Here is a 27,808-nt window from a genome sequence, read left to right on the forward strand (position 1 = left end):
GCTTGTAGGAATTAGCAACGAGATCGTGGATATACTGAGCCGAAACAGCAGTTTTATTCGGCTGCGACGTGTCAGCTTCCTCGGTTCTGACCTGGACCGCTAAGATGACCCAGCCTCGGCCTGAAGAGTTTATTCCGCCCCCGGAATGCCCAGTCTTCGAGCCCAGCTGGGAGGAATTTGCGGACCCTTTTGCCTTTATCAATAAGATACGGCCTATCGCGGAGAAAACTGGCATCTGCAAGGTCCGCCCGCCTCCGGTAAGTGTAGACAAGAGGTACAGGGTGGTTCAGCAGAAACTGTGAATGAAATATCCCGTGTTTTGAGTTACTTGCGATATTTTCTGGTAAATTACCATTTGATTAATAGAAAAGTTTTCAATATGGCGGCTTGAGGTTTAACTTGGGTAAAGATTCCTTTTTGCATGAACGGGGTTACGATAGGTCCCCTGCTAGGACATTATGGGAAAAAGCTTAATAAAATGGAAACTATAGACTAGCTAAATATATTTCCTGGCAGAAAAACAGAAGTCACCTGGGTGACCTCGCAACCTCGATAGCTGGATATATGGCAAAATAGAAAAAAAATCTTTCCACTTTTGGCCAGGCTTCGTTTAGCAAATCGTAGACTAGCCAAATGTGTCAAGACAATATGAGATTTTGCTATAATATTAGCTACCAAGGTTACTAGTTGGTCGCATAAAATGAGTGTCTCTTCTTTTAAATTGACGGAGACGTACAGTTGTAACCATCTAGCCAGTTTCAACTTTGTGATGAACTAGTAATACCAATATCGTTCTGCATCCGTTTGTCGAATGTCCGAGGAAGAACTTCTCTTGTTAAAATATGAAAATGCATCAAAGTAGAAAGTCGTTATTACCTTAACAAAGCTTAAGATAATAACGACTGTTTCCTTGCTATCCAAAACTCAAGATAGCTGGCAGAAAATGGCTGTAACACCGAATACACTACGCAAAATCATTTGCAGGCAGTGTGAAATATATAGCGCACGTTGGTTGGTTAAATGGATAACGAACTGTCCATCTACATATTTAATGTTTCTTTAATTCATCGTTTTCACTAATTAGCCAGCTCGGTGGATGATATCGTTTGCCATTTAGCGACGTAAGTAGCAAGCTTCTGTTTTGTGATTGTCTTAGATTTGTTAAAAGAATGTCACCACCGTCTCTTTAGAGGTTTACTTTTATCTAAAACGCTAATTGACTGCGGTTTGAAAGTAGTTCCATATATTTCTAGATAGTATAAACATCACAGTGGCTTTGTGGATGGAGAGCGAATGGTAATATAATCTTATTTGTTCCATCCTATGCAAGCGGAATGGAAATGTGCGTAGTTTGGTGGTGGTCACTACACCTCTGAAGGGGGAAGGGGAAGGGGGAAGGGGGAAGGGGGAGGGGGGTCCCAAGGATATTTCTCCGCATGGTGAGAATAGCCCAGGTGGTTATGTAGGAGCTTTTCTCCAATTAAACTGAAAGATCTTTGTTTCATGTGACCCACAGGATTAGCTACCACATATCAAAGGTTTGATGATAGGTCATTGCTTTCTGTATAAGCGCATTGACGTTCTTCCTGGTCAAAAAGGGAACGGGTTGTCATGGGATTGGAAATCAGTTATTGCTAGATTGAACTTTTCAATTTAAGGTGAATCGGTTGAAGATGGTCCCTCTGTTTCACATTTCCATTCTGTTGCTCGCATAACGAATAGGTTCTGCTCTGTCATTAAATTAATAGTATCTGCCCCAACCCCTCCCTTCACAACACCAGGGTTTTGATCTTTTCCTCCGTGTTTATAATCACTGGTTTGATACGCTATAATAATATTAAATGTACAATATCGTCATTTAAGTACTGATATATATTTTTTCTGAGACCACTGAAAGTTACAAAAGTATAACAACAAGACCGTGGGACCGATACGTGTCATTTTCCATGGAGTAAACTGTCTTGGTATACAGCTACATGAAACAGTAACGGACATAGGAAGCCGTGAATTAAGGCATGTTTTCCGTATTTTACCATTTGGCTACTCAAGTTTATCTCTTAATGAAAATCTAATTTTGAATATATGTAAATTTTCATCATTTCTTTATCTGCAAACATATGGTGATTTTTTTGTTATTCATAGCTAACGTTTATATGAAAGTGGTTTCGTTTTCTCGTCACGTTTTTCCATAAAAACATGGGTTTATGAATATCGCCGATTTCTAATACGTGATCACGAGAGATAATATCCATAACAAAGTACAAAACAAAGTTGACGTAAAGAAACCCATCAAAGAGGCCCCTTTCTTCGGTGTTGTCCTCCATGTTGCCTTTGTGGGTAGCAGGAGCTGTGTGGAGTGTGCAATCTGGCCATTTTGTGTCTATACTGGGATTGTAGTGTAAGAAGTAAGAAGAGGAATGAGGATGTACTGACGTGTGTCAGGATGATGCACTGATATTATAGTCCTCGATAGAGAGTAGTATAGCAATCTTAATTTTAGTCTTGCTTTGAATTAGGGTGGAACTGATGATTGCAAACATGGCCACTGTAAAAAAAAAAAAAAAAACACTGCAGGTCTGCACCAGAATTCATCAAGGCAAGATTATACCAGTGTGTCATAATACATGGTACATACAATACAGGTTTACCTGTAAATCTGTATTTTTCAAAATGGACGGTTCTCTTTGAATAATGAAAAAGAGTTGGGAAAACTTTTATATAGTTAATCTCTGGTTTGGTCAATTTGGAAGTTGCTTGGAGGTTAACCTGAAACTGCAGAAAAAGGTCTTTGAAAAATATCACAGGGACAGTGAAACAAGGAATATGATGATGCATTTTAAATTCTGTCTTTGAGAAAGAAAGAACCTGGTGGATGCATTTACTTGTTTTGTGATTTTTCTGTTATTTTTGTTTTTTGCTTTGTGAGATTTTTTTGGTACTGTGAAATGCTGTTCTGAGTGGTCTCCAGTATGTTGCTGTTAACATATTCTCAGGAAATATGCTCAGATTGAGCAAAGTCCTCATCCCTTATCAATATGTCTGTTCTATCAAAGTGTAATAGTACCGTAGTTAAATTTAATGGAATGTCAAATTATGTTAGCTTTCATGGCCAAAATGAAGTTTTATCAGGAAACCTGCCTTTACACTACATCTGTCGTTGTTCTCACATGAAGTTGAATGGGAGTTTTTTGGGTAATGGCCATTTTCCTTGGGAAAGGGATGTGAATGCCCATGGGGTGCATGCAGCTGATCAGAATATTAATGTTACGTAGCTTGAGATGAAGAAATTCACTAGCCCTGTAATTTTGTGATTTTCCTTAAACATCCACATGTGTAGGTTTTAGTCTGAGCTGACAACATGTTACATTTATCTAGACCCTTACAGCTCTTCAAAAATGTAATTATTGCAATCAGCAAGTTATTTTTAGTGGAAAATATGCAATTCAAGTAAAGAGGATTCCTGTTCCACTACCCAGTCGTGCCATCTGCATTACTCCCAAGACTTTAAAATCAAGATTTATGCCAGCAGAAGGTAAAATGCTATTTATTAATAACCTTTTAGCCCACTTAATGTACAAGGCTGGAATTTAGCTGTTTGTTATGGTCTTTCATGCACTGAGTAGTCACTGTGTATATCTGTAGTCTGATGTCAGTCTTAACAGGTGTTTAGTGTAAGATGAATACTAGTTACCTGATGGAGCAAATGCTGAACTTTTGTACACATAATCTTTTGAACACATAAGATTAATCGAATTGAAGATTTATTAAATACCTGCCGAAATTCAGTCCAGCAGCACTGTTTTCAGGTTTAAACTACAAAATTAAGCATGTGTGCTTTTTTTAATCACAAGATGGTGAGTTTGACGTTCTGTATGGGTGTGATTTGTTGTTCACCGACGTAGTAGGCCTATGTTTTAAAAATGACATTCATGAAAATGAATTACTCAAAACTTGAGGGCAGAACAACTACTGTATGATTTATTTATTTATTTTTTTTAATCTTTCCCACTCAAGGTATATTACACCTCTGTACAAAAGGTAGCCAGGAACATTGCAGTGTATAAAATGTAGCTAAACACTGATTGCTACTGCCACTGGGGTTTCATCTTGCATTTGTGACCCAGCCACAGGAGCCGATAGGTCTGTTTCCTGTCCACATTACCAGAGACGTTTCATCTGAAGCACTAGATATGGAAAGAGCTCAGTGGAAACAGGTGTGATTCATGTTTGTCTTCAGCCACCAAGAGCAGATGTAGCTGTGTAGAGTGAGTGTGCTCCTGCATGCAATGTCCACTGAGTGTAATTGAAGTCTGACAAGTGCTGTAGGGTGTGATCTACCAGTGGCAAATGTGAATACACAGAATTGGTTTCATTTCACTTGAAACCATTTTTTTTTTTTGGCTCTTACTGCAGTTTAGCACCCTGCTGACCGAAATACATGTGTGTCAGGGCTGGCCTTAGGGTTCTGCTGTTTTGGAGTCCAAGGTACTTGTACATGGTACGTGACATGCGCTGATAAATGACATGCCTCAGTCGAGATGTTTTGCCACGCTCTAAGTTCAAAAGCCAGTTGTTCCAGTTCAAGCATGTATACTTGTGGATGCACCCCAGACTGTTAGCCATGTAGTTACTTTCTTTTGTGTCATCTTTTCCCAAGGAGCTGCTGTGCAGCTACTCAGAGTAGCTAGTGTGTCTTAAGACAAATTACAGAAGTGAAATAATTGACTTTGTAGTAAATTATTGCCCTAGTAGTAGTTTGAGTCTTTTTATTGGTGACAGGTTAATTTAGTTCTCCTACATGCCAACTCAGTTGTACACCTGCCTGCATGTCAGCTCAATTATACACTTGTTTGAAACTCTTGAGCACACGTGAGTTATTACTGTGAAAATGGAGTCGGCTAAATGTTATCCCTCTTTTGAAATCTCCAACAAGCCCCTACTCATTCCCAGTATCTTGAACTGAATGGATTTCTAGAGAATCAAAGGGTTCTCCAATGTTGTAGCACACCCGTTGTGTGTCAAATGTGGTCGTGCATTTATTGCCGCTTTTTGAAACTAACATTGAAACATGGTTGCATTTAAGCTGTGGAGATTTGTATTGTGGCTAGGTGGCTTGAAACACTCTAGCATTGATAGAATTGGGTTGTGTTTGGCGTTTCACTGTTGAGTGTGTCAGTCTGCCCTTATCATTTCTTACATTTAATGTGTAAAATAACTTGACTTTCAAGGGAGAAGAGAATCTTGATGGAAAAAAATAGTGTAGACACCTGCAGGCTTCTGTTGCGCAAACATGTGACTTCCACAGTCTGTTTTTTAGTTAGAAAGAGATGGAAGACCAGCAGTGAAACTCATGTCAAAGGAAAGGCCTTTGATGGAGGACAAGATGCTGTGGGAATTGAAAACCATTGTGCAGAACAGAAAATTATATTTGTGCTTGTGTGGCTGTGTGTATATGTGTGGGTGGGTGTCTGTGAGTCTGACTAGCTCTTTTTGATTTGTAAGAATTATAGGTCAGTGCAGGCTTAGTTTTCAGTTGGTCATGTTTCCATAGACTGCTCAGGTGAGGCAGCCTTCTGATGTCCTTACAATGTTCTCTGTATTCTTTTAAATAATACAAAGTACAGACACTGTTACCTTCTTAATAGAAATTGGCAAAAAGACCAGACTGTTGAATCACAGCACTGTGGTGCTTATTGTTGTAGCCTTTTAAAATATATTTTCTGGGTTATGAATATTATTGTGAATGTAAATGTATTTTCTGGGTTATGAATATTGTTGTGATATATGAAGGTGCTATGACAGGGAATGGGTGCCTGGCTAGGCACAGGGTTGCCCTTCAACCGGCTTGTGAACCCAACGGTTTTAACTAAAGTGAAAATCCTCTTGTGAGACAGCTTATCTGATTACACCCATAAATACAAGAGGGAAGACTGAGAAAGAGCATATGACATTAAGACAAACATTTGACCTTCAGTCATGTAAAGAGCTGGCCTGGGTGCAGTGTGGATCTGTGAAATTGTGCTTCTGTCAATAAAATGGAAAAAATGAGGAGGTAGTTCTGAGACAGTCCTGAAGTGATGCTTTCCCAGGCATTATACAAAGAAACGGTTGATTGGGCCATTCACATGTTTTTGTTTTTGCTCTTGGTGACAGGCTTGGTTTAAAGTGAGACATTGCTCGGAGAAGTGGTTTCCATTGAACTACAAATAAGGAGGCAGACAGCCTACCTTCAAACAGTGATCTTGAACTTGCTTTTTGTGACCCTAATTTAAATTGTTGCATTGTTATTCAGAAGTTATTATGCAGAGCAGTCCAAAATAGTTTGATATTAAGTATGGAGTGAAGACAAGTTCTCTGCATCCACTGTATTAAGTTGAAAAGCCTCCTCTGATCATAGTGCCAACTCCCTAAACTCTGCCTGCCCATAACAGAATGGTAAAAAAAAATCTGCCAGGGCGACATTCTCTTGTCCTGCTGTTTATATAAGTGTGTCAGAGTTGTCTAATACTTGTCAAATAAAGGTGGGTTCTCTGCCTTGACTATTAGTGGCTCACTAACCACCATTGTGTGTGAGGTGTGTTCAGGTGGCCACGCAGAAGAAAACAGCTTGTCAGGCCCCACAAGGTAGACTCCCCTTGGCATCCACTCTCATAAACAAAACCAACGGAGGCTCCTTTGTGTTCAACTTGTGTTCATTTAGGTTCAGTTCTGAAAGATGGTCATTGTCCCATGACAAAAACATCCTTTGTTTTCATACTGCAAGCATACACGGCCCCTGTAACCAAATACAAAAAAATGAAAGCTGGCCTTGTCTTGATATTATATGAAACAGTTTAATCTTTGTATTCCATGTCACATTTCATTAAGATTTCTGTGTGCATGTGTGTATGAGTGAGTGCTTTGGGGACTGTTCAGCATTTTAGAGTAAATTGAGTTGTAATTATCAAGCGTCTTGTACTCCTACTACTCTCTGATCTGTCTTTATTTCATCTTTCACTTTCATGTCAGGTTATGAAGGGCTGTCTGACTTGTGGTCTAAGAATTTGGTTTCCTGTCATGTTAAGGGACATGTAGGAGTTTACATAACATCATAACAATAACATCGTCATAATTGTGAGTTTTCTCTTTTAGTCAGCGCTTCAAGTTATATTCAGAACTGTTCAGCCCCTGTAAATTCCAACTCAGGTCTTGCTTTCAGAGTTCTGTGGCACAGGAAGTAATATTGTTGATGTTTTCACAGAGCTCAAAGAATGAAAGTGCGCAGTAAGAAAGTAAGTGGGCAGGATTTCTTAACAAAGCTCTGTAAAAACAGAAAAAAAAAACAAATGTTGCTGTTTAATGAAAACTCTATCCATGTATCATAATGGAAAACTAGAATTTTGCTTCAGTGATGCTATAACCAGATGGTGTTGTGGTGTAGCAGTTAATGCATTGCACTTGTGTAGGACCAGAATGTAGGGTCAAATCCCAATTTCAGAACTCTTAAGCATGGCTTAATATGTTAACATTAAATATTATAATGTCAATATCCGTCTGGGTAAATAGATGATATAGAAAAATGGAAACTATGCGAGTCACTGAATTAGGGCATCTTCTAGACTTCATACAGAAATAACCTTGGTCTGTTTTGAGTAGTGTTTCACCAGAAAAGATTCCAAGACCATCTAAACTGTCTGATATGCTTCTTGTGCTTAATGTCCTGAGTTGGCAGCCGTGCAAGGTCACATAGCCTATAGCCTGTATCTTGCTAAGACCTGGCACCTCAGCAACCCTGTTATTATCTCTGTGTCACCCCAGGCTAACTGCCACTCAATGGCACTGATCTGTCTACACCCAGCGATTAATTACAGCACCCAGAAGGTCTGGCTCGAATCAGAAACATTCTTAAGAACTTTGTCTCAGGAAAGACTTTAGTAATCCTTTTGTTCTTTAGGGCCATTGATTATCTTACAATGTGGTAACAGCTGCTAGAGCAAAAAGTAAAGAAAGCATGTGTGCAGGGAAAGTGGGCAACGTTACATGTAGCGTTACACATTACACATTTAGAAATAAGTCCTTGAAGTTCAAGGCACATCCAAGTAAGCACTTCCCTGGGATTCAGTTTCATGTCATCAAGTGTTTTCTTTTGGACAACTTGAAATTATTCTCAAGCTCATTAAATGTAGGTGCTGGCGAATTTAGTAGAAAATGGCCCTACATGATCTTTAAACAGGTTAAACGGAAAGGCAACACACTGCACTTCCCGGATTCGTTTGGGCAGCGAGGTTGTGCATTTCCCTTCGCTGACTGTGACTGTTACGCCCCGCAGGATTGGCAGCCCCCGTTCGCCTGTGACGTGGACAGACTGCACTTCACTCCCCGCATCCAGAGGCTCAATGAGCTAGAGGTGGGTTCTTCCTTCCTGCTGTGAGACCGTGTGGGAGGGACCTCTGCTGTGAGACAGCATGGGTGGGGTGCATTGACTGTGAAAGGACGCAATTTTTTTACATTTTTGAAGAGAAGGCACCTGTTGGCTAATCTGTTCTTCATAACTTCATTTTAAAATGACACTTCTGGCATTCAGAATCGATCAGAAGGGTGTTTAATGTTGCAGTGGTCTCCAGTGTAGCTCAGTGGGGTTGGCAGTTTTCCAGGCAGAATTGAGATGTCCTCACATTCTCAGTCCAGCCCCCTCTCCAGCCCTTTCATGTTCTTTGATACAGTATCTGTTGTAAGGCAAGTGGGCGGGTTCCTGTTGTAAGGCAGTGGGTGCAGTCTCTGGGGGTTGGGTCTTTGCATTACAACACCGCACATGAACTCACAACAAAATGGGTGGGGTCTCTGTTAAAGACGGTGGATTGGATCCCTCCAGTGTACATTGTCCTCCTTGTCAGTTCAGTTTTAAAGAGTATCTTGAGCTACAGTCTGAGTAGGGGTTCTGTTGAAGCCAGCTGCAGTAGTTGGCTTCTGGGTCAGAGGATAGCACTACTGATAAAGTGAGGTCACTGGTGTTTGAACATGGGGAGCATGAAATCTTTGCATGATTCTCTGATATATAAGGGACTTGAGTATCACATGATGACATTATGAAAATCTTGAAGCTAACAATTCATCTGTTCATTATAATATAAATGTAATTTTTTGGGCATTTTATTCTGAGCATATTACTGTTGGAGGCATGAATTAGCCGTTCAGCTTAATTTGTTTCAATTATTTGCAGGCCCAGACCAGAGTCAAGCTCAACTTCCTCGATCAGATTGCTAAGTTCTGGGAACTGCAGGGCTGCACGCTGAAAATTCCACATGTGGAGCGGAAGATTCTGGATCTGTATCAGCTGAACAAAGTAGGAGCTTGTGTGGTATTGGAGGGTTTTGGGTTGGATCATCATGTATCAGTGCATGTCCATAACTTTGAAAGGGAGATTCATTTGTGTGTACAGAAGTGCAGTTAATCGAGACATTTACTGCCACTTCAAGACTGAGATGAAATAGTCATGATATACTTGTGCATGTAAGAAAATTCTATAAATTTACACTTATTATATCAAGATGCTTAACAAAAAGCAATTTGTTTTCCCAGTAGCCACAGAATGTTGTAGCAAATTGAAAAACTGACACTGAAGTTGATGCCAGTTGTGTGTATTTGGTGGCAATTCAACATGGATGGGAGTGCGTTTCCCCTTAGGTAGTGGCACTTGAGGTGGTTGCTGGTAACAGGGCCGGTCTTTGGTTTTCCCCAGCTGGTGGCCGACGAGGGTGGCTTTGACATAGTCTGCAGGGACAGGCGATGGACGAAGATTGCCATGAACATGGGCTTTGCCCCCGGCAAGGCCGTGGGCTCCCATCTACGGGCGCACTACGAGCGCATCCTCTACCCGTACCACCTGTTCCAGACTGGAGCCAACCTTCTGGTGAGTGGGCCAGACCCCTGCAGCTCCACCCACACCCGTTCTCTCTGTTGACCTTTCTCTCTCTCTCCCTTTCTCTCCCTTTCTCAGTTGACCTCTCTCCCTTTCCCTCTCTCCCTGTAGGTCTCTCTCTCCCTGTCACTCTCTGACTCTCTCTCCTTTCCCCATATTTATCCTTTTTTTCTTTCCCTTCAATTTCTGCTCATCCCTCCCTCTGTCTCTCCTCTCTCCTTCCTGCCCATTCCCTTGTCTCAGTCTCTCATATCCTCCTCCTCCCCCTCTCACGCTCTCTCTCTGTTAGAGCAGCTTCTCTTGCTGCATTAGCAGATGGTGGTCTGAGCTGCACACAAATGTCATCTTACTGCCTGTTGAGCCCAGAGAGGGTGTTACATTTGTGGTGTGTTGGTTAAATCCGCACAGTAGACACACTAGTACCCACAGGAGCCAGGACTGAAATGTTGCCCCACTGTCTTAACGTTTGCACGTTTTTTTTTCTTTATACTTTGCATTGCTTAGCTTGTCTGCCAGCCTGCAAAACATATTACTTGTTGTGCATCTGAGTGTCAGTTTTGCTCTTGGCTGAATTGCTGTGGATTGGAATCTATTTCTTAGCAGTAAGCAGCAATGTATTATACTGGAAAAGGAGTATATCAATTATTAAATGTGTGTGGATGCAGTCAGCTTAGAAAGTGTAATGTGTGTGTGCGTGTGTGTATATATGTATATATATATATATATATATATATATATATATATATATATATATATATATATATATATATATATATATATATATATATATATATATATATAATCAGCACAAGCAGTAACAGGAGAACACTTATCTAGATGTGTGTATCTAGAATACTGTGATCTTGTGATTGTTATGTATGGTAGTGTGTGTGCTTCCCTTAGTTTCTAGGCTGTCTAGTTTCAGGTTATCTCACGTTAACTTGCGGTAGTGCTGGAAAAGTGTCGTCCTCACACTCACTGGTCTGGGGGTGTGTTAGCCTAGTCTGACACTGTTGCTCATTTGAATGGATACACTTCTGCTTTCTTGTGCTGTTGGCAAGAACATCTGCTGAATGAATGTAACATAATGTAATGTAATTCTACATGCAAATCAAGGTAATTTGACAAGAGTACTTGGCCTACAAAACACTGCCTCCTAATTTGACAATGATTGCATCTTTCTCAGTGACCTAAGTTGTAGGGGCCACCATAAATTAGTGTGTACCTTTCCACACTCTCGCTTGCGTTTGTACCTGAGCTTCCAAGCTGATGTGCTTAGCAGCCACCTCACATCTGGAAAAAGTACATCTGCTTTTTGAATGCTATGCCAACAAGGCAAAACATGCTGGCTGATGTCACATTAGTCAAACGACAAACACCTAATAAGGTATGTGCCGTCTTCATCGGCCCAATCCTGCGTTGTATTTTTCCCCACTTCAAAATTTGGATGTGTCCTCCTCTCTAGCTGCAGTGGGCCTAACGGTGTCCTTGTGGGTTCATATTTTATGGTTCACTGTGTTGTGGTCCCCCCCGAGGGTTACTGAGGTTTATTTTTCTGAGGAGTTCCTTGGTTCTCTTGGTGTTTTGCCCTGACCATCCTCCCCATGCGGGAGTGTGACCTGGTTGTGGTTAACAAGACTTAGGCCTCAGGGCTGACAGGCTGTGCTGGCTGTGTACAGCGCACATCCTGAGCTGCCCTGCATGGAGGCCCCCAGTCCACATGCTAATGTCTAGTCCCAAGTCACACAGGGAGTGTCATGCAAATGGTCATAACAGTGCAGAGAGAGAGAGAGAGAGATGCTACCTGTATTAAAGTAAGATGTCAGAATAACTGGTATCTATTCCTAACTTTGGTGGAAGATGGTGGGTTTAGGGGTTAACGTACTCCCTAGTTTTAACATTCACCTGAAGAAATTAATGTGTATAACTAGACTGTATCATAATACTAGTTTACATTCTAAGGACATGACTCACATTGCGCACCGTCTTCTCTCCTGTTCAGTGCGTTCAGAAACCCACCCTGACCAACGACGCCAAGGACCAGGAGTACAGGCCCCATGACCTGGCCCAGCGGCAGGCGATGCAGCTGACGGAAACCTGCACCCCTGCCCGTCGAGCCAAGCGCATGGGAGCAGAGGTGGGTGTGTCAGGGCTTCATACAGTACCTGCAGTCAAAGGAGCTCCTCTCAAAGCCAATGACAGTTTTTCCCTCTCGCTCACATACGTGCCACAAAACACACACTTGCATACAAACATGGATGCACTGGCACTCTCCTACACACTAATAGTCTTTCTTTTTTTGGCTCTTGCTTACTATTTTTGGACACGAGCACTCACGTATGAAATTGTACACGATGAAAAGCGGGGCTTTGCTACAGGGTTGGTAATGCCATTTGGGAGGAATGTTGCACCTCGCAGAGGTGTTATCCTCACTGCAGAGACGGCTGCAGGGTCTCTTCGGGTCTCTCTGCTTTCGGGCCAGGCTGACAGGTGCCGCAGCTGTGACCCAGCCCCCTCTCTGCCCTCCACAGGGAGGCTGCGTGAAGGTGGAGTCGGAGGAGGCCTGTGGGAACAGGCCCAACCTGAGGAGGAGGATGGGTTCCTTCGTCGCCAAACCTGAGCCAGGTGGGGCCTGCTGCCAAGTCTGCCAGGTTTCCATGATGACAACAAAGTTCTGGGCTGAGTGGGTGTACAGTTGGCTAGAAGACAAGTCTGCGTCTTACATGTGGAATAAGTTTTTATGAACAATATTCTGAACATGCATCTTGCTGCATACATTTAAACATAAGGGGCAGAAAGGTGAAGACTTAAGAAACAGAGCTTAATGTAATATTGAACCAGATAGAAAAGTCTGCATGTAATGTATGTAATGTTATCAATGTGAATAAATATCATGTCTAGTCCAAGCTTGTACTGAATGGCTGTGGGCTTCTGTCGCAGCCAAACACCTAACCACTTGGTTCAGCTCATCACTGTCGCAGTCCAACTAATTTCTTACCAGTATTGAAAGTGTTACAACATTAAACAGAGCTGAAAAACATGCATTTGTACTCTCGAAGCCAAGAGCTGAGTTCCCCTTTGTACACAGTGCCACTGCTTCACAGCGTGGCAACAGAATGCTCTGTTTTTGTGTCTTGAGATTAACTGCAGCTGTGTGGCATGGGTTATTGAAACTGTGTGCCTAATTCAAACCTCCTGCTTCTTTCAGAGAAAATGACACTAGTCCAAGTTAAACAGGAACCTGCAGAACTCAAGGAGCTAATGAGCGAGACAGAACAAGCCAAATCACGGAATAAGAAAGTCTCCCCCGCTGTCAATATAGTAAGTCTGGATTTCTCTGTCCATGATGGAAAAGGCCTGTGTCAGTTGAGATGACCAGTTCCTCTTTTTAAACATATAAACTTTTGTGTTTTACTCTATTTTCTTTCTTTTCGATCCATCCCATGTAATTTTGAACACATCCAAAAACAGTGGCAAAAAAACAAATCTGTATTTGTTTTGCACAGACATGTTGTGGAAGCAGTGGTTTTCATTGCTGAAGTCTGTGTGCTTTCTTTGCCATGACCTGCATGCAGCTGATGCTGTGGGTAGCGAGTCCCTCAGGAAGTAACCTGAGCCCAAGGCCTCAGTGCCCCCGGTAGATTTAACTTACCCTAGCTTCCTAATCATTCAGCACCTGAGAAAGTTGCCTTTATTCACATTTTCCAGCTCTGTCTAAAACAACTATGAAAATGCAAACAATTGGGCTGTGGTCCGATTATATTTAGATTCCTCCAGCAGATAATCTCCCCGCATGCGGAGGCGGTGTTAACACTGCAAGCCTTGACCTCGTTTGTTTGAGGATGTGGTGAAAGTCTGTGTGTGCCTGGGTGTGTGGAGGTGGCACTTGCTCTGTAACGAAGTTTGTGGGAGTGTTTGGGTCTCTAGCGCAGGGTGTGGGAGTGTTTGGCTCTGTAATGCAGATTGTGGGAGTGCTTGGCTCTGAAATATGTGCCGTGTGAGGGAGGGACTGAGAGACACTGTTCACTGTGAAATGAAGATTGTGTCAGGGTTTTTTATAGGCTTTTTTTTTTGCTAGCTGATGTCCGGGTTCTCTGTCTCCAGGTGGACCTGTACGTGTGTTTGGTGTGTTGCAGTGGCAGTGACGAGGACCGCCTGCTGCTGTGCGACGGCTGCGATGACAGCTACCACACCTTTTGTCTCATTCCGCCCCTCCTCGACGTCCCCAAGGGGGACTGGAGGTGCCCCAAATGTCTGGCTCAGGTAACAGCCCCCCCTGGCAAAAGCACACAGAGAGACACACGCAGTGATGAGCAGCATACACAGAAATACACATCCATACCCAGTGAAACACACACACACACACACACACACACACACACACACACACACCCCTACCTTGAGATACCCACATCCTCATCCACCGGATGTTAACACAGAGCTTCATGAAAAATGGAGATTTCATCTTTCTTCAGCTGCTCGTAACAATCTCTGTGAGGCATATGAGTGCTTTGAAGTGGAAGTACACAAGTTGCACTGTAATTAGAGGTGAATCGGTGTATTTGGTTGCTTTTATAAGATGGCAGCAGTAGATTCATTCGGATATCCTTTGAGACCAAGGGCAATCCTGCCTCTGACAGCTGTTGTTTTTGCACCAGTAACTCCAGAAAAGCAGTATAGGAGTGCCATAATAAACCCATCAGATTTTCACTTTAGGGAAGGCAAAAAAGCCTCTTTATGTTGAAAGTAAAGTACATCGCTTGGTGCTCCTGACCTATTAGTGATATTGTGATATAATGTTTTGTAAAATCCTCTATAATTATATATCTATAATCCTTATCATTAGACAATCATATGTTGGATTGGATTCCAATTTATGTTGGAACAGCATGTGAAAATTCCATTGACACTTCATTTACATTTGACATTTCTCCCTTTCAATGTTCTCGACAGGAGTGCAGTAAACCGCAGGAAGCTTTTGGCTTTGAACAGGCGTACAGAGACTACTCTCTACGGGCTTTTGGAGATATGGCAGACTCCTTCAAATCAGATTACTTTAACATGCCAGTTCATGTGAGTATATCCATGGAAAAACGAACACACTAACCATACACATATTATGAAACCCTGATCTTAGATGGTCGAAGCTGACTGTGTGTGTGTGTGTGTGTGTGTGTGTGTTTGTGTGTCAGATGGTTCCCACGGAGCTGGTGGAGAAGGAGTTCTGGCGCCTGGTGAGCACCATTGAGGAGGATGTCACTGTGGAGTACGGTGCTGACATCGCCTCCAAGGAGTTTGGCAGCGGCTTCCCCATTAGAAACGGACGGTTCCAGGTGGCCCCAGAGGACGAGGTGTGGCAGTTGCTCTGCAGACACAGAACACCGTTATCCCTCCACAGTGCGCCACAGCGGTGCCTGCAGTTCTGCAGACTACAGAATTTGTGACTAAGAAACCTAGCAACCAGCTAAAAACTAAAACAGATTTTACTGTCTTCAGATACTGGTGAATTGTGTTCAAATTAATACTTACAGTGGCAGCTAAGGCAGTCATGCTGAAGTACATTTGTACTTTTGATTTCAGCTTGTTTGTTCAGATGTCTGTTCTCTCGTTAAATCTAGAAATATCTCTAATATCTCCAAATATTTTTTAAAAAGGAAGAATGGGAAAAATGTAAAAATGAAATGAGATCATTGAGTGTGTATCTTCTATTATTATTATTATTGTTGTTATTTATTAACTATTTCTCTGGCACCTTTCATACATGCAACCTGCCAATAAAACAAGATAAGCAGTTCAAACAACTGTGACTAAGTCTTAAAACAGACAAGAAACAGATGCTGAAGTTCTACAAAACCACATGCTTGCCTTTAATGAATACCATGTAGGAGTGTGTCAGTTATCCTCATAACTTCATCATAATCGTCATACTGTGTGGTTTCTTAATCTGCGCCACCCCTGTCCCCTCTCTGTAGGACTACCTGAGCTGTGGCTGGAACCTGAACAACATGCCTGTGATGGACCCCTCGGTGCTGACCCACGTCACGGCCGACATCTGCGGGATGAAGCTGCCCTGGCTCTATGTGGGCATGTGCTTCTCCTCCTTCTGCTGGCATATCGAGGACCACTGGAGCTACTCCATCAACTACCTGCACTGGTACAGTGGTGCTCCTTCCTACAACAGTGTGGAGTTCTGCTCTGTTTACCTCAGTCTTACATTTGAACAGGCCTGTGCTATTTTAGCATTTTTTGCAGATTTTAGGTCTTCTCTCTTCTTATCCTCATGTCAGAATTTGTTTATGGAGTATATAATCAAAATTACTAAACTTGGACTATATCCCTGCCAGGTCTAATGAGGCAGACTTGCACATTATAGTGGGAGCGTTAATATTTTAGTAATGTTGCTGTTTGTTTCACTGATTCAGTTAGCAGAATTCTGAATCCTGTAGGACTGTATTCCTTTTGTTTCTGGCTTTGCATTCCTGTGAGTTTTTCTGCATTCAAGCCCACAACTTGTACTTTAAATAAACAAGTCCATAAAAATACCACTGCTGATGTCTTTTTGCTTGACAGTCTTCAGAGTCTATAGTAACATTAACATCAACTGTTTCAGTAGAACTGCTTGGTTAAATAAAGTTTAAAATAATTTGCTTGCCTTTAACAATTAGAATGTTGTTGGGAGGCTGTTTTTGTTGAGCAAAGAAACATCATGTCCCGCGTGTGATGTTTTTCCTCTCTGTCCTCAGGGGGGAGCCGAAGACGTGGTACGGTGCTCCGGGGTACGCTGCGGAGCAGCTGGAAGGGGTGATGAAGAGGCTCGCTCCCGAGCTCTTCGAATCTCAGCCCGACCTCCTGCACCAGCTGGTCACCATCATGAACCCCAACACCCTGATGGCCCACGGCGTGCCCGTACGTACCACCACTGCCACGTCTCTCCCGTCCTTGTACTGCATGATACACCCACATGGTGTTCATTTTGTCCAAAATGTAAAGGTGTTGTTCTGGAGTCAAGCTCACCTTGTACTTCAGTATGGGCTCCTTGATGTCTATGCAAACTTGTGTCAAGTATAAACAAGGACACAGGTCGCTCGAAGCAATGTTTTGTGATTAACTGGGTGAAAGCTCTGCTTAATTCTGTTTGACTACACATGCTGGGTAGTTGCAGTGCAGTAATTTTTGTCACCGCTCACAGCCCCTCCTTCACTGTATACTCTCCTCTAGATTTACCGGACCAATCAGTGCGCTGGGGAGTTTGTCATCACCTTCCCGAGGGCCTACCATAGTGGGTTCAACCAAGGCTTCAATTTCGCAGAGGCCGTCAACTTCTGCACGGTGGACTGGGTGAGCTGCTCAGGCTGATTAATGCATGTTGAATCACAAATGTTGAAGATGGTTGTATGCCAGAAAAAAGAAAATACAGGCCTGAATTTGGTATAAAGAACCAAGGCTGTGAATTTGAATATGTTCTCTTGTACCCTTGAGCAAAGTACATAATGTCACCTGCTCCAGTCAAAATGTGGCTCTATAAATGGGTGGCACTGTACACTTGTGCACAATGCTGTGAGCATTGCAAAGCATGCTGGGTAGGAGTGTCTTCTAGGCCAGTGAATCATGACGTAGTTTGCTGAGGCAGACTCCTTGTCTTGTACCAGATGCCCTTGGGCCGTCAGTGTGTGAACCACTACCGGCTGCTGCACAGATACTGCGTCTTCTCCCACGACGAGATGATATGCAAGATGGCGGCCAAGGCTGACTCCCTGGACGTGGTGCTGGCGTCCGCGGTGCAGAAGGACATGGCTGTCATGATCCGCGAAGAGCGGGAGGTGCGCGACCAAATCCGCAAGCTGGTGAGTGGAAATCTACCCTCCCACACTCTCTGTCCTTGCTCCATGCCCTCATACATCTGTGTGTATGGGAATGATGGAAATGATGTCAGTGCCTGGAGTCCCACTCAGGGGAAAAGTGAGCCGATGCATCAAGCAGTGTGAGCAATGTTCCACCCCTCCACCGAACGCTTTCATTGAGAGAGAGATTTGTCATTGAAATGTTGTCTTCGTTTAGTGATTACAGAAGCAATGTCTTGCAGTCTAACTGAAGTTTTACATGTCAAATTTGAAATGATCACATGACGAATATAAGCATATTTGCATTATTTGTTATTTGCATGTATCTATTTGTTACCTCTATCCCAGCTCTGTCTAGAGGCCAATACTTCTAAAGCGCTATCTAAAAACAAAGGTTCTCTCAGTATGAGGTCTTACAATGGGAGATGTGCATGCAAAGCGCAAAACTCGTGTTGTCAGATCATCATTTGTCAGGGTGGTAACCAGGAAACCAACACAAGCGCCTTCATTGTGTCTTGATGCTATCCCTCTGGTGCTGTGAGAATGTGGTGTCAGAGGCAGTATCGCCCTATTTTTAACTCTTGTGCTTTTGTGAACCCCCCCCAAGGGCGTGGTGCACAGCCAGAGGTCGGAATACGATCTTCTGCCAGACGAGGAGCGTCAGTGCGCCAAGTGCAGGACCACCTGCTACCTGTCTGCCCTCACCTGCCCCTGTAGCCCGGGTGTGCTGGTGTGCCTCCACCACGTCCAGGACCTCTGCTCCTGCCCTGTCAGGGACTACATGCTGCAGTGAGTTCTCAGCACGCCTTGTCAGTCTTTCCTCAATTCAGGTTGACACACAGGAGACGGAAGCTAATCATCTTTGGAAAGATAAGCCTCTTTTCTTTACCCCCTTACCAGCTGCTCTGCCAGCTTATAATTGCTCTGGCCTTCTGCATATTGGAGAATCAGGATTCTGAATTAGGTTTTTCTAGGTCTTTTTAAATGACTAACGCTCAGATTGAGGGGGCTGTAAATGGGTCCTGTTATAACATGGATAAGCTGAGTCAGGTGCTTAAGCAAAAACCTACAGACATTATGGCCACCTGGATAGGGCAGTGCTTCTGATGTCAATCTTAGTGTTTTCCTGCAGAACACTGTAAGCTTCATATGGCAGGAACTGTAAGTCTGAAGTGTTTTAGAACCTGCTGATTGGTTTTTCCCTGCACCTCTTTGTAGCTATAGGTTTACACTGGACGACCTCTACCCCATGATGAATGCCGTGCGCCAGCGTGCTGAGTCCTATGATGACTGGTCGTCTCATGTGACTGAGATTCTAGAGGCCAAATTGGACAAGAAAAAAAGTGAGCAATGCTGTTGTCCCACTGCACCTCAGAGGTTCACAAAAACAGAGTGATCCCAGTCTTAAGCGTTGCAGGGAAGCCCATTATGAGTTTCTTTTCCACTACTTATTCTTTATGTATATGCTTTTCACGTTTGTGTTCTTTCATTCCCAAAATTGCCACTTGTGTCTGGCAGTGTGACTGGATACCATTTGTAGCACAGGTTATTGTGATGCCTCTGGTTGTTTGTGTGACCAGGGCTGGTGACTGGACACATCTTCGACCTTGAAAAGGGAAACTATGATTGCGCTGCTCTGTGTGTAACACGGGACTCCTGCGTCTTCCTGATTGGCCAGGTCTGGCAGAATTCCGAGCTCTGATCCAGGAGTCGGAGGCGAAGATGTTCCCGGACAACGACCTGCTGCGCCACCTTCGCCTGGTGACCCAGGATGCGGAGAAGTGCGCCTCCGTGGCCCAGCAGCTGCTTAACGGGAAAAGGCAGACCAGGTAACCGTGTGCAGCCCTGCTTGACTCCGCCCACTGTGATGCGTCTGACCTGGGCGGAGCAATAGAGCACCACTCTGAGTCATGATGATGAGTCATCAGCTTCATGTTTTTTAGTGGGCTCAGTCTCAGTTCCAGGTGCTTCTTAGTTTGAGAAATAAGCAGACGTTTACCTGGAAAAGTACTGCTTTCAGATAAAATATAAGATACAATGTATGCTTTGACACTTTAAATGTGTAATTCGGATTTTGCTTGTAAGCATAACAGTTATGTGGTAATTGTAGCAGTAGGCTCTCTTTTCCCATAATGAAAATAATCCAGTTAAATGTCTCACAAATATAATGGCAAAAGCAATGATGTGAGGCATTCAGTAATGGTAATTTTATGGAGGAGTAATGTATTGTGTGTGATGAGCAATGTCTTTACTAATGAGTGTTTCTTCCAGGTCACGCTCTGGTGGAGGGAAGTCCCAGAACCAGCTGACTGCTGAGGAACTGAAGTCATTTGTCAGACAGCTGTACAACCTGCCATGTACCATCCGGCAGGCTCCCTTACTGAAGGTAAGGAGGGGGATTAGGGACCTGAGCCAAGGCCCCACTGTATAACGGCCAGAGTGAAAAGATGTTTTAAGGTTGCAGTTCAGCAGGTTTTCCAGCTCTCCTTAGATCATGAGAACTCTTAATGGTGGAGATGGAAGTGAAACTGCTTCTGCCAGAACACTGACAGGCTAAATGAGGAGGTTAAGTGCCTTGCTGGGACTAAAGCCAGCAGGCCCTGCAGCTGTCCAATGAGTTGAGTAGCCCTGGTTTAGAATAAGGAGGACAACACAAAAATTCTTTTTGTTAGTTGTGGGAATAGTCCGGCTAGGGGAGAGACGCAGCACTGACATCATCCGAATGACTTGCAGGTGTCTTGCCAGCCACTGGGGGGCACCAACACAACAAGCTGAGGGGACACTTTACCCCAGAGGAACAAAGCTAATGTTCTGATGCATTGGGAAGAGATTTTTACCTTTACATGACACAATATGGCTGCTGTCTGCTATGACACTGTATGATTATGTTAGCAACTCTGCCCTTAGGGAAATCAGCAAGATAACAAGCAGAGCTTAATATTCATTTCTTAATGCTGTTAGCGTTACTTCCTCTGGCTTTACGGTTCCAGCAGTGGATAATAGCTAAAATTATGCAGAGAGGGAACTGAGGTAGGACCTACGAAATGGGAATCATCCTGTTACCATGTCTGGCTCTGTGTCTCAGGACCTCCTGGAACGCGTGGAGGACTTCCAGCAGCACAGCGAGAAGGTGCTGGCGGAGGAGGCGCCGAGCGCGGCGGAGGTCCAGGGCCTGCTGGACGTCAGCTTCAAGCTGGACGTGGAGCTGCTGGAGTTGCCCCGGCTGCGCGAGAGGCTGGCGCAGGCGCGCTGGCTGGAGACGGTGCGGCAGGGCTCCGCCCAGCCCGTCACCCTGTCCCTGGATGCCATGCGGAGGCTCATCGACCAGGGCGTGGGCCTCACCCCGCACCCCAGCGTGGAGAAGGCCATGGCGCGGCTGCAGGAGCTGCTCACTGTGTCGGAGCACTGGGAGGACAGGGCCTGGGACCTCCTCAAGGCCAGGTACCCGCAGCTCCGAGGCACTTCATCCATTCATTTCATCTGACCTTTATCTAGCCAGGAAGGTCATCTTAGAATTTCACCCATCCCTTTCTCACAAGGATGGGCTCAGGAAGCAAGAATGCTAGGAAATCACTTAGCCAGGCAACTGTCAGAGGGGTGAGGGGGGTGGTAAGGTATCTAATTTTTTAGATGCATACTGGCTTTCTCAAACTAAATGGCAAACCTCTTTTGGAAGACATTGTAATGTGTGCATCTTAAGGGCTTGCTGGACATTACACAATCTTCCATAAATTCAGTCATTTTCTTCCCACTAGATCTTGCATACATTTGTGCAGGCATGTCTGCGTGCATGCGTTTGCGTGTTTTTACGTATTTCTGCATGGTGTGTGAATTTAGACTCTTGTACAGAGCAGGCTGCATTTACATTCCTCTTGTGAACTGAAAACCAATGGAAAGTGTTATGAGATGGACTAGTTCCCTTTTTATCCAAAATATGTTTCGCATAGGGCCGTGATGTAAATGTCTCTCTTTGTGTCCAAACAATCCAGCTAATGCTCTGCTGATGACTAAATTACTTGACTGGATTGTGTGACCTTTTCCTACAGTATTTCAGCATTGTACTTAATAATGCTATTTTTACTTGGGTTTTTGGCAAAGTAGATGTCACTTCTCTGAAAATTCTAACAACATTTGGTTAAAATTGCAAAGTGAGCTTTTTATCCCAGTCCTGTCTTTTGGAAAGGCCTGTAATGGTACAGCCTCTAAGATTTTATAATTCAACTGCATGGATTGGAACTGGATTATATACTTTCCTCTCCCTTTGTAACTGAGACTAGATACATCATTGCCGGTGTGAATGACCTGCCAGCTCATGTCTTTGATATTACTGGATATGATCTGGAATGATGCACTGGAAGTGTTAGATTTCTATGCCCAGACTGGCTGGGTTGAATTGTAGAATTAGCCTGTGGTGTCCCTTCCTGGTGAATTGAGCAACTCTGAAGGCTCTATCCTGTTGCTGTTGTTGGGATGACAGAGCCAAGCATGGTATGAGGCTATATGGTGGTGAGGACACAGGGTTTGACGCATATCTTCTGAAAAGCTGCTTAAAAAGTTAATCCAGCATTGATGTAGGGGAAAAAATGTGCAAGGTTTGCATTTGGAGTCCAGAGTTGCTTCCTGGGAGATTAACTGGATCAAACTATTGTGGGATCACTGGACAGGCTGTCCCAGCAGTTCACATGTAGCTGTGCACCCTTTAGCGGAGAGGCATTTCACCTCTGTTAGAGCGTGATAATTTATGAAACCTATAGGCCCCTGTTTGAAGAATCCTGTCTTGTATCAGACTATTCCATCTCTTCCAACCCAATTGATGTTCAACAAAACAGATAAATAACAGTTGATGTGTAAGAAGTGTGGCAGTAAAAAAAGAAAAAAAATGAATTAGGTGAGATCTTGTGACACCAAATTGTGAATACATTAAGAGTGAAAATTTGAGTTAAAGAAACACTAGCCAATTTGTTGAGGGTGATTTACCATAAGTGTAATCAGCAGTCTTTTTGTGACAATCCCTAAATATCTCTCTGTCTTGACATGTTTATTTGGTCTAAAACAGAAAAAAGGTTAATTTGACAAACCATGTGTCAGCCAGGCCCACAGCAAGGACATTTAACAGTGGCTGGATGAACTTTTGCCACCTTCTCTCTGGATGATATGAAGCACTGCACCCTTTGTGGGTTTGTACTGACTGGATGAAGGACATGGCCTTTTGTGCTAACGGCAGATTGGTGTCTCCTCCAGGCCCCACCACTGTGTGGAGACTCTGGCCGCAGCGGCTCAGGAAGCAGAAGGCATCCCTGCTTATCTCCCCAACTGCCTGCTACTCAGGGATTCTGTGAACAGGGCCAGAGAGTGGCTCCAGGAGGCCGAGGCACTTCAGGTGAGGCCTGAACCACCTGACTAGTCCTTTGCAGCAGGTCATGACCGCTTTGACCTTCAGTGCAGTGTCTATGCCCTGGATGCGTTACCAACCCACGTCCGTATACTCTGCACAACTTTCTGAATGACAAGGGTTTTGGTCAGCCAGAAAATCTTCAGGGAAGGGAAAAATGTGACTGTCATTGTAACTGCGTGTTTTCTTTTTCAGCATGGTGGACGAATCCCTGTGCTGGACACCCTCTTGAGCATGGTGTCGCGGGCGCGAGCCATCCCTGTCCAGCTGGACCCTCTTGCCCGGCTGGAGTCCCTAGTCTCTGAAGTGCAGGCATGGAAGGAGAGTGCATCCAAAACCTTCCTGATGAAGAACTCTCCCTACTCGCTACTAGAGGTAATGCCCCAAACACCAGGTCCCACCAAATGGAGCGCCTATACCAATTGTCCATCCAGTGAACTCCTGTACATTTCCACATTCGGCTTTTACGTCTGTAATTTCAGCATGTCCAGTCATAGCCTGACAGAAACATTCATGTGGCCTGACACTGTTACTCATTCAACTTGAATGGATACACTTATGGTGCTGGAAGTGGTGTTTGCTAAGTGAATGTAACGTAATGTGATTCATGTGCCCAGGTGCTGTGCCCCAGGTGTGAGGTGGGAACAGTGGCTCAGAGGGCAAAATCCAAAAAGGCTAAGGATCCAGCACAGTGTGGAAAGAGAAAGTTGGTGAGGCTGGGCAGCCTGAGTGATGTGGAGAGAGCCCTGTCAGAGAGCAAAGACTCTGCCTCAGCTGTAAGTACCACCTCCCTCTCTCTCTGGAGTTGAAAACCAGATTCATCTATGTGGTTCTGACTGAATTACAGTGTAATGTAAGTTAACAAGCATCTTTTTATTTTTTAAAAAACTGATTTTCCTCACAGATATTGTTAGTTGATTTGTTTTTCATCTTATTAAATCCCTTGCTTAGTACATGTTTTCTCTTTGGCTCTCAGTGTGAAAATTCTCTCCTACCTCTTCCAGATGGCCACTCTCGCTGAGGTCCGGCAGAAGGAGATGGAGGCCTTGTCCGCCCTCAGAGCCGCCAACAAGTCCAAGCTCCAGCCCACGGCGGACTGCGCGGACCTCAGGGTGTGCGTGTGCCACCGCGCCCCCGCGGGAGCCATGCTGCAGTGCGAGCTCTGCCGGGACGCCTTCCACCGTGCCTGCGTGCCGGAGCCGGCGGACCCGTGGGGCGGACAGGCCTGGCTGTGCCCGGGCTGCCAGCGCTCCGAGAGGCCCCCCCTCGACAAGATCCTCCCGCTGCTGGCCTCGCTGCAGCGCCTCCGGGTGCGCCTGCCCGAGGGCGACGCCCTCCGCTACGTCATCGAGCGCACCGTCAGCTGGCAGCACCGGGTGCAGCAGGTCTCCGCCTCCTGGAAGCTGCCGGTAGTGCAGGAGCGTGCCCGGACCTCGCCCGCCCCTCACCGCTGGTCTGCCGCCAGTAACGCTGCTGCCAGAAAGGTAACGTGAGCCGTGTGCCTTTTCCCACAATACAGCACGCATTTTAGTTTTCTGTTGAATACCTTCCTTTCTTTCAACACCTGTTGTATCTATAAATGCAGCCGCTGCCCAGTGTGTCCTTGTTCGTGTGTTGATTTGGGTTGTTGTGTCCCTGCAGGTGATGCAGTGCCCCAGAACAGCTTCCTGTTCACCTCAGGAATGGAACAGCACAGGCCAGCCTCACACCGATTTCTACATAGAACAGCGATGCATTCCTCTTCATGGTCAGTGTTTCACTGTACTGATCCTTACAGATATCCATATTAAAGGTTCAGACCAAGGGAAGCAGTTCATTAACGCAGTTTGAATAGTTTTAAGGTGAAAATTCAGTTTTTCCAGTTCAGTTTTTTTATGAGCAGTAAGTCTTGTCATCTGTCAAACCTGGAAAATTGAAATGATTTTACCATTTTCCAAAACAATTGGAAGTTGAACTGAGCTCCATTTACTCTATTCAGTTGTTTGCATCCCAAATCAAGAAACAGCTTTTCCAGCTGGGAAAAACATCCCGGAATCATGTGGAGTGCAGCCAGCATCACAAATAGTGTGCCCCCAGTTTCTGGTTATGTATATGTCTGATTTTAGGGATGTGTGTGTGCGTGTGTGCAGGTTTGAGTCCTGAGCTGGAGGAGCTGATGATGGAGGGGCTCCTACTTCAGGTGTCGCTACCAGAAATCCAGCAGCTCTACCACATCCTGCTGAACAGACACTCCAGCCCACAGCACATAGACGGCTCACAGCAGAGGCCCGACAGTGACAGACAGAGGCACAACTCTCAGGGAAGGAGCCCACCACAGATCCGGGTAACGGACAGGTTTTCTAAGGCATGGTGGTTGCATGGGGAAAGAAACCCCAGGGATAGCAAGCATGCGGGAAGTCAAGCTAAAAACAGGCACTGATTTCTGTATGCTCCGTGTGTATCAACTCACCATTTTACTTGGGGTTAGTTTTTCATATACTTATCTTTTTTGTGATTATTTACATTTATTTCAAGTTTCTGAGATTTAAAAAAAACTGCAAGGTAAACCGTAGGTTTTTCACAGAGTAGCCCTGGGTGTACTTTTAACTTGAACTACGCAACCCTGTGCTTAGATGAGCTGCCCAGTCGTGGAGGAGTTTATGCATGCCAGCACTGCATATTGATGTGGATGTAGCAGCTGCAGGAATGCCTGTGTTAGCATTTTGTTTATAGCATTCGGTTTGTCTTCTGCAGGATGGGCTCTCTGGTCTTAAGAAGGAAGCTGTGAATGGCGTGGACAAGAAGGCCAAGCGACGGCTAGAAAAGGGGGGTCGGGACGGAGAGAACTGGGGAAAGGCAAAGAGGGCCCGGAAGAAGACTAAGGAGAAGAGCCGGGAAGGCAAGCTGCTGTCTGCCGTCCCTTCCCCCACCCTGTTCCTGTCCTCGTCCCCTTCCTCTCTCCCGGACCTGTCCCCTTCAGAAGACTCAGACGATGATATGGCCCTCTGTCCTGCAGAGAGGTGCCAGCAGCCTGAAGGAGAGGAGGTAAGCCTCACCTCACCGCAGCATGGCATGCTGGGATGAGGCCACATAGATGTTAATCGGCTTGTATGGCAGACTGATGGTAGGGCTTTCCCAGGGTCCTTCTATTTCACACTTAAACAATTATCACTGCTTAAAACTCTCAACATTTCAGTTTGTCGTCTGCATGTAAAATCTGATCGCTTGGTGGTAGTTTCTGATGCGGATGGCTCTGGGATACTGACTGCAGTGTCGTGTTCTCCTCTCAGGTGGACTGGGTCCAGTGTGATGGCAGCTGCAACCAGTGGTTCCACCAGGTCTGCGTGGGTGTGTCTGCTGAGCTGGCCGAGAAGGAGGACTATATCTGTGTGACCTGCACTATAAAAGACGGCCATGTGAGGAAATAAGTGAAGAAGGTTCTGGAAAGACATAGAGCAGACCACCGTCAGTCTGTTTGAAGCCTGTACCTGTGGCTGTGCAGCTGACCCCGGCTGGCCCTGCCTCATGGTGGTGTAGATAGTTTCAGCCACCTAGCCCTGGATCCAGATCAATTTCTCCTCTGTCGGGGCAGGATTAGGGTTGGGTAATCTGATCTTGGGGGGCAGATAGTACTCGGAGTACCCCTCGACCTTTCATCTCCCCGCCGCTTTGCAACAACGGTGCTACTTCCCTCCTTGTGGGATCGTTTTTCTGAGACCTTCTAAGTCTTTGGTCACTTTTGTATGATTGAGTTCTGCTTCCTATGATGAACTGTTTGTGGTTGTCCAAGAGTCCCTGGATGCAGTGTGTGCTGCTGGGGTTTCAGTCCTGTCAGGCACCAGGGACCCTCATTCAGGCACCTTGCAAAAATGCAGGATTCTTCCTCCATGAGACCGTAGATGGGGATGCAGGGAGATTTTTCACCAAAAAAGATCAGTAGAATGGACAACTAAAAATAAAAACAAGAGAAACATATTTTTTGGAAACCCGCTGTTTAGTACAGGCATCTGGATAATATAAAAATGTTTTTTTTTTTTCTTTTTGTGGGTTAGATTTATTTATCTGAGCAATAACTGAACAAGGTCTGTTTTGAAGTAAGTGGCTTGAAATCTCTTCTGATCAGTGTGATGGTGCTTTAGCGATGGTCATTGTACAGAATGCTCACTATTAGACCATAGGATCTAAGTGATGGACTAGAGATGTAGCAGACAGAAGAAACTGTGTGAATGACTGCCACAGCTGTGCGGGTTTTTGGTGGGGGGTGGGGAGGGTAGCTTGTTTCAAATGTTGCAGTTTATATTGTGGAAATAAAACCCTTTGTTCTCATATCAACATTTTTATTTCTGTACTTTTTTCATGTATTTGACTCCCGCTCCTTAAATTTTTCAAATTCCTCAGTATAGAAATATAAATATTTATATATAATTTACATATACACACATTTCAGCTGGGACCCTATGTAGACATCCTTGTTCATCATGGAGAATCCAAGCACTAAAGTGATGTGTGTGGTATATTATATGGTCTGCCGTACAAACACATCACAGCAGATTATGTTATGGTGATTGTGTTAGCTGGACTGTAAACAAGGTCACAGCAGTATCACTGCCCTGTGATCATCTGCATGGTTACAACAAGGGCAGCTGATGTCCACACACTGATCCAGCTGAACTACAGAGGGACCTTTTAGCGGTTAAG

The 27,808-nt window shown here is 44.5% G+C and overlaps 1 protein-coding gene across 1 annotated transcript; it reads left to right on the forward strand.

Moving 5' to 3' along the window:
* On the forward strand, positions 1–27,352 carry kdm5ba (lysine (K)-specific demethylase 5Ba). The gene is made up of 27 exons (XM_036530487.1): positions 1–257; positions 8,309–8,386; positions 9,200–9,322; positions 9,719–9,889; positions 11,901–12,035; positions 12,430–12,523; positions 13,107–13,219; positions 14,003–14,161; positions 14,852–14,971; positions 15,091–15,249; positions 15,871–16,052; positions 16,642–16,804; positions 17,117–17,236; positions 17,548–17,742; positions 18,347–18,528; positions 18,958–19,082; positions 19,418–19,568; positions 20,011–20,125; positions 20,825–21,180; positions 22,981–23,119; positions 23,327–23,506; positions 23,749–23,907; positions 24,136–24,615; positions 24,773–24,878; positions 25,261–25,454; positions 25,865–26,155; positions 26,401–27,352. Exons 1-27 carry the CDS (start codon positions 105–107, stop codon positions 26,536–26,538), a joined length of 4,581 nt encoding a protein of 1,526 aa, XP_036386380.1. The 5' UTR covers positions 1–104; the 3' UTR covers positions 26,539–27,352.
* The last annotated feature ends 456 nt before the right edge of the window (positions 27,353–27,808 follow it).

This window comes from Megalops cyprinoides, chromosome 6, assembly GCF_013368585.1.
Source record: "Megalops cyprinoides isolate fMegCyp1 chromosome 6, fMegCyp1.pri, whole genome shotgun sequence".
Taxonomy (NCBI): Eukaryota; Metazoa; Chordata; class Actinopteri; order Elopiformes; family Megalopidae; genus Megalops; species Megalops cyprinoides.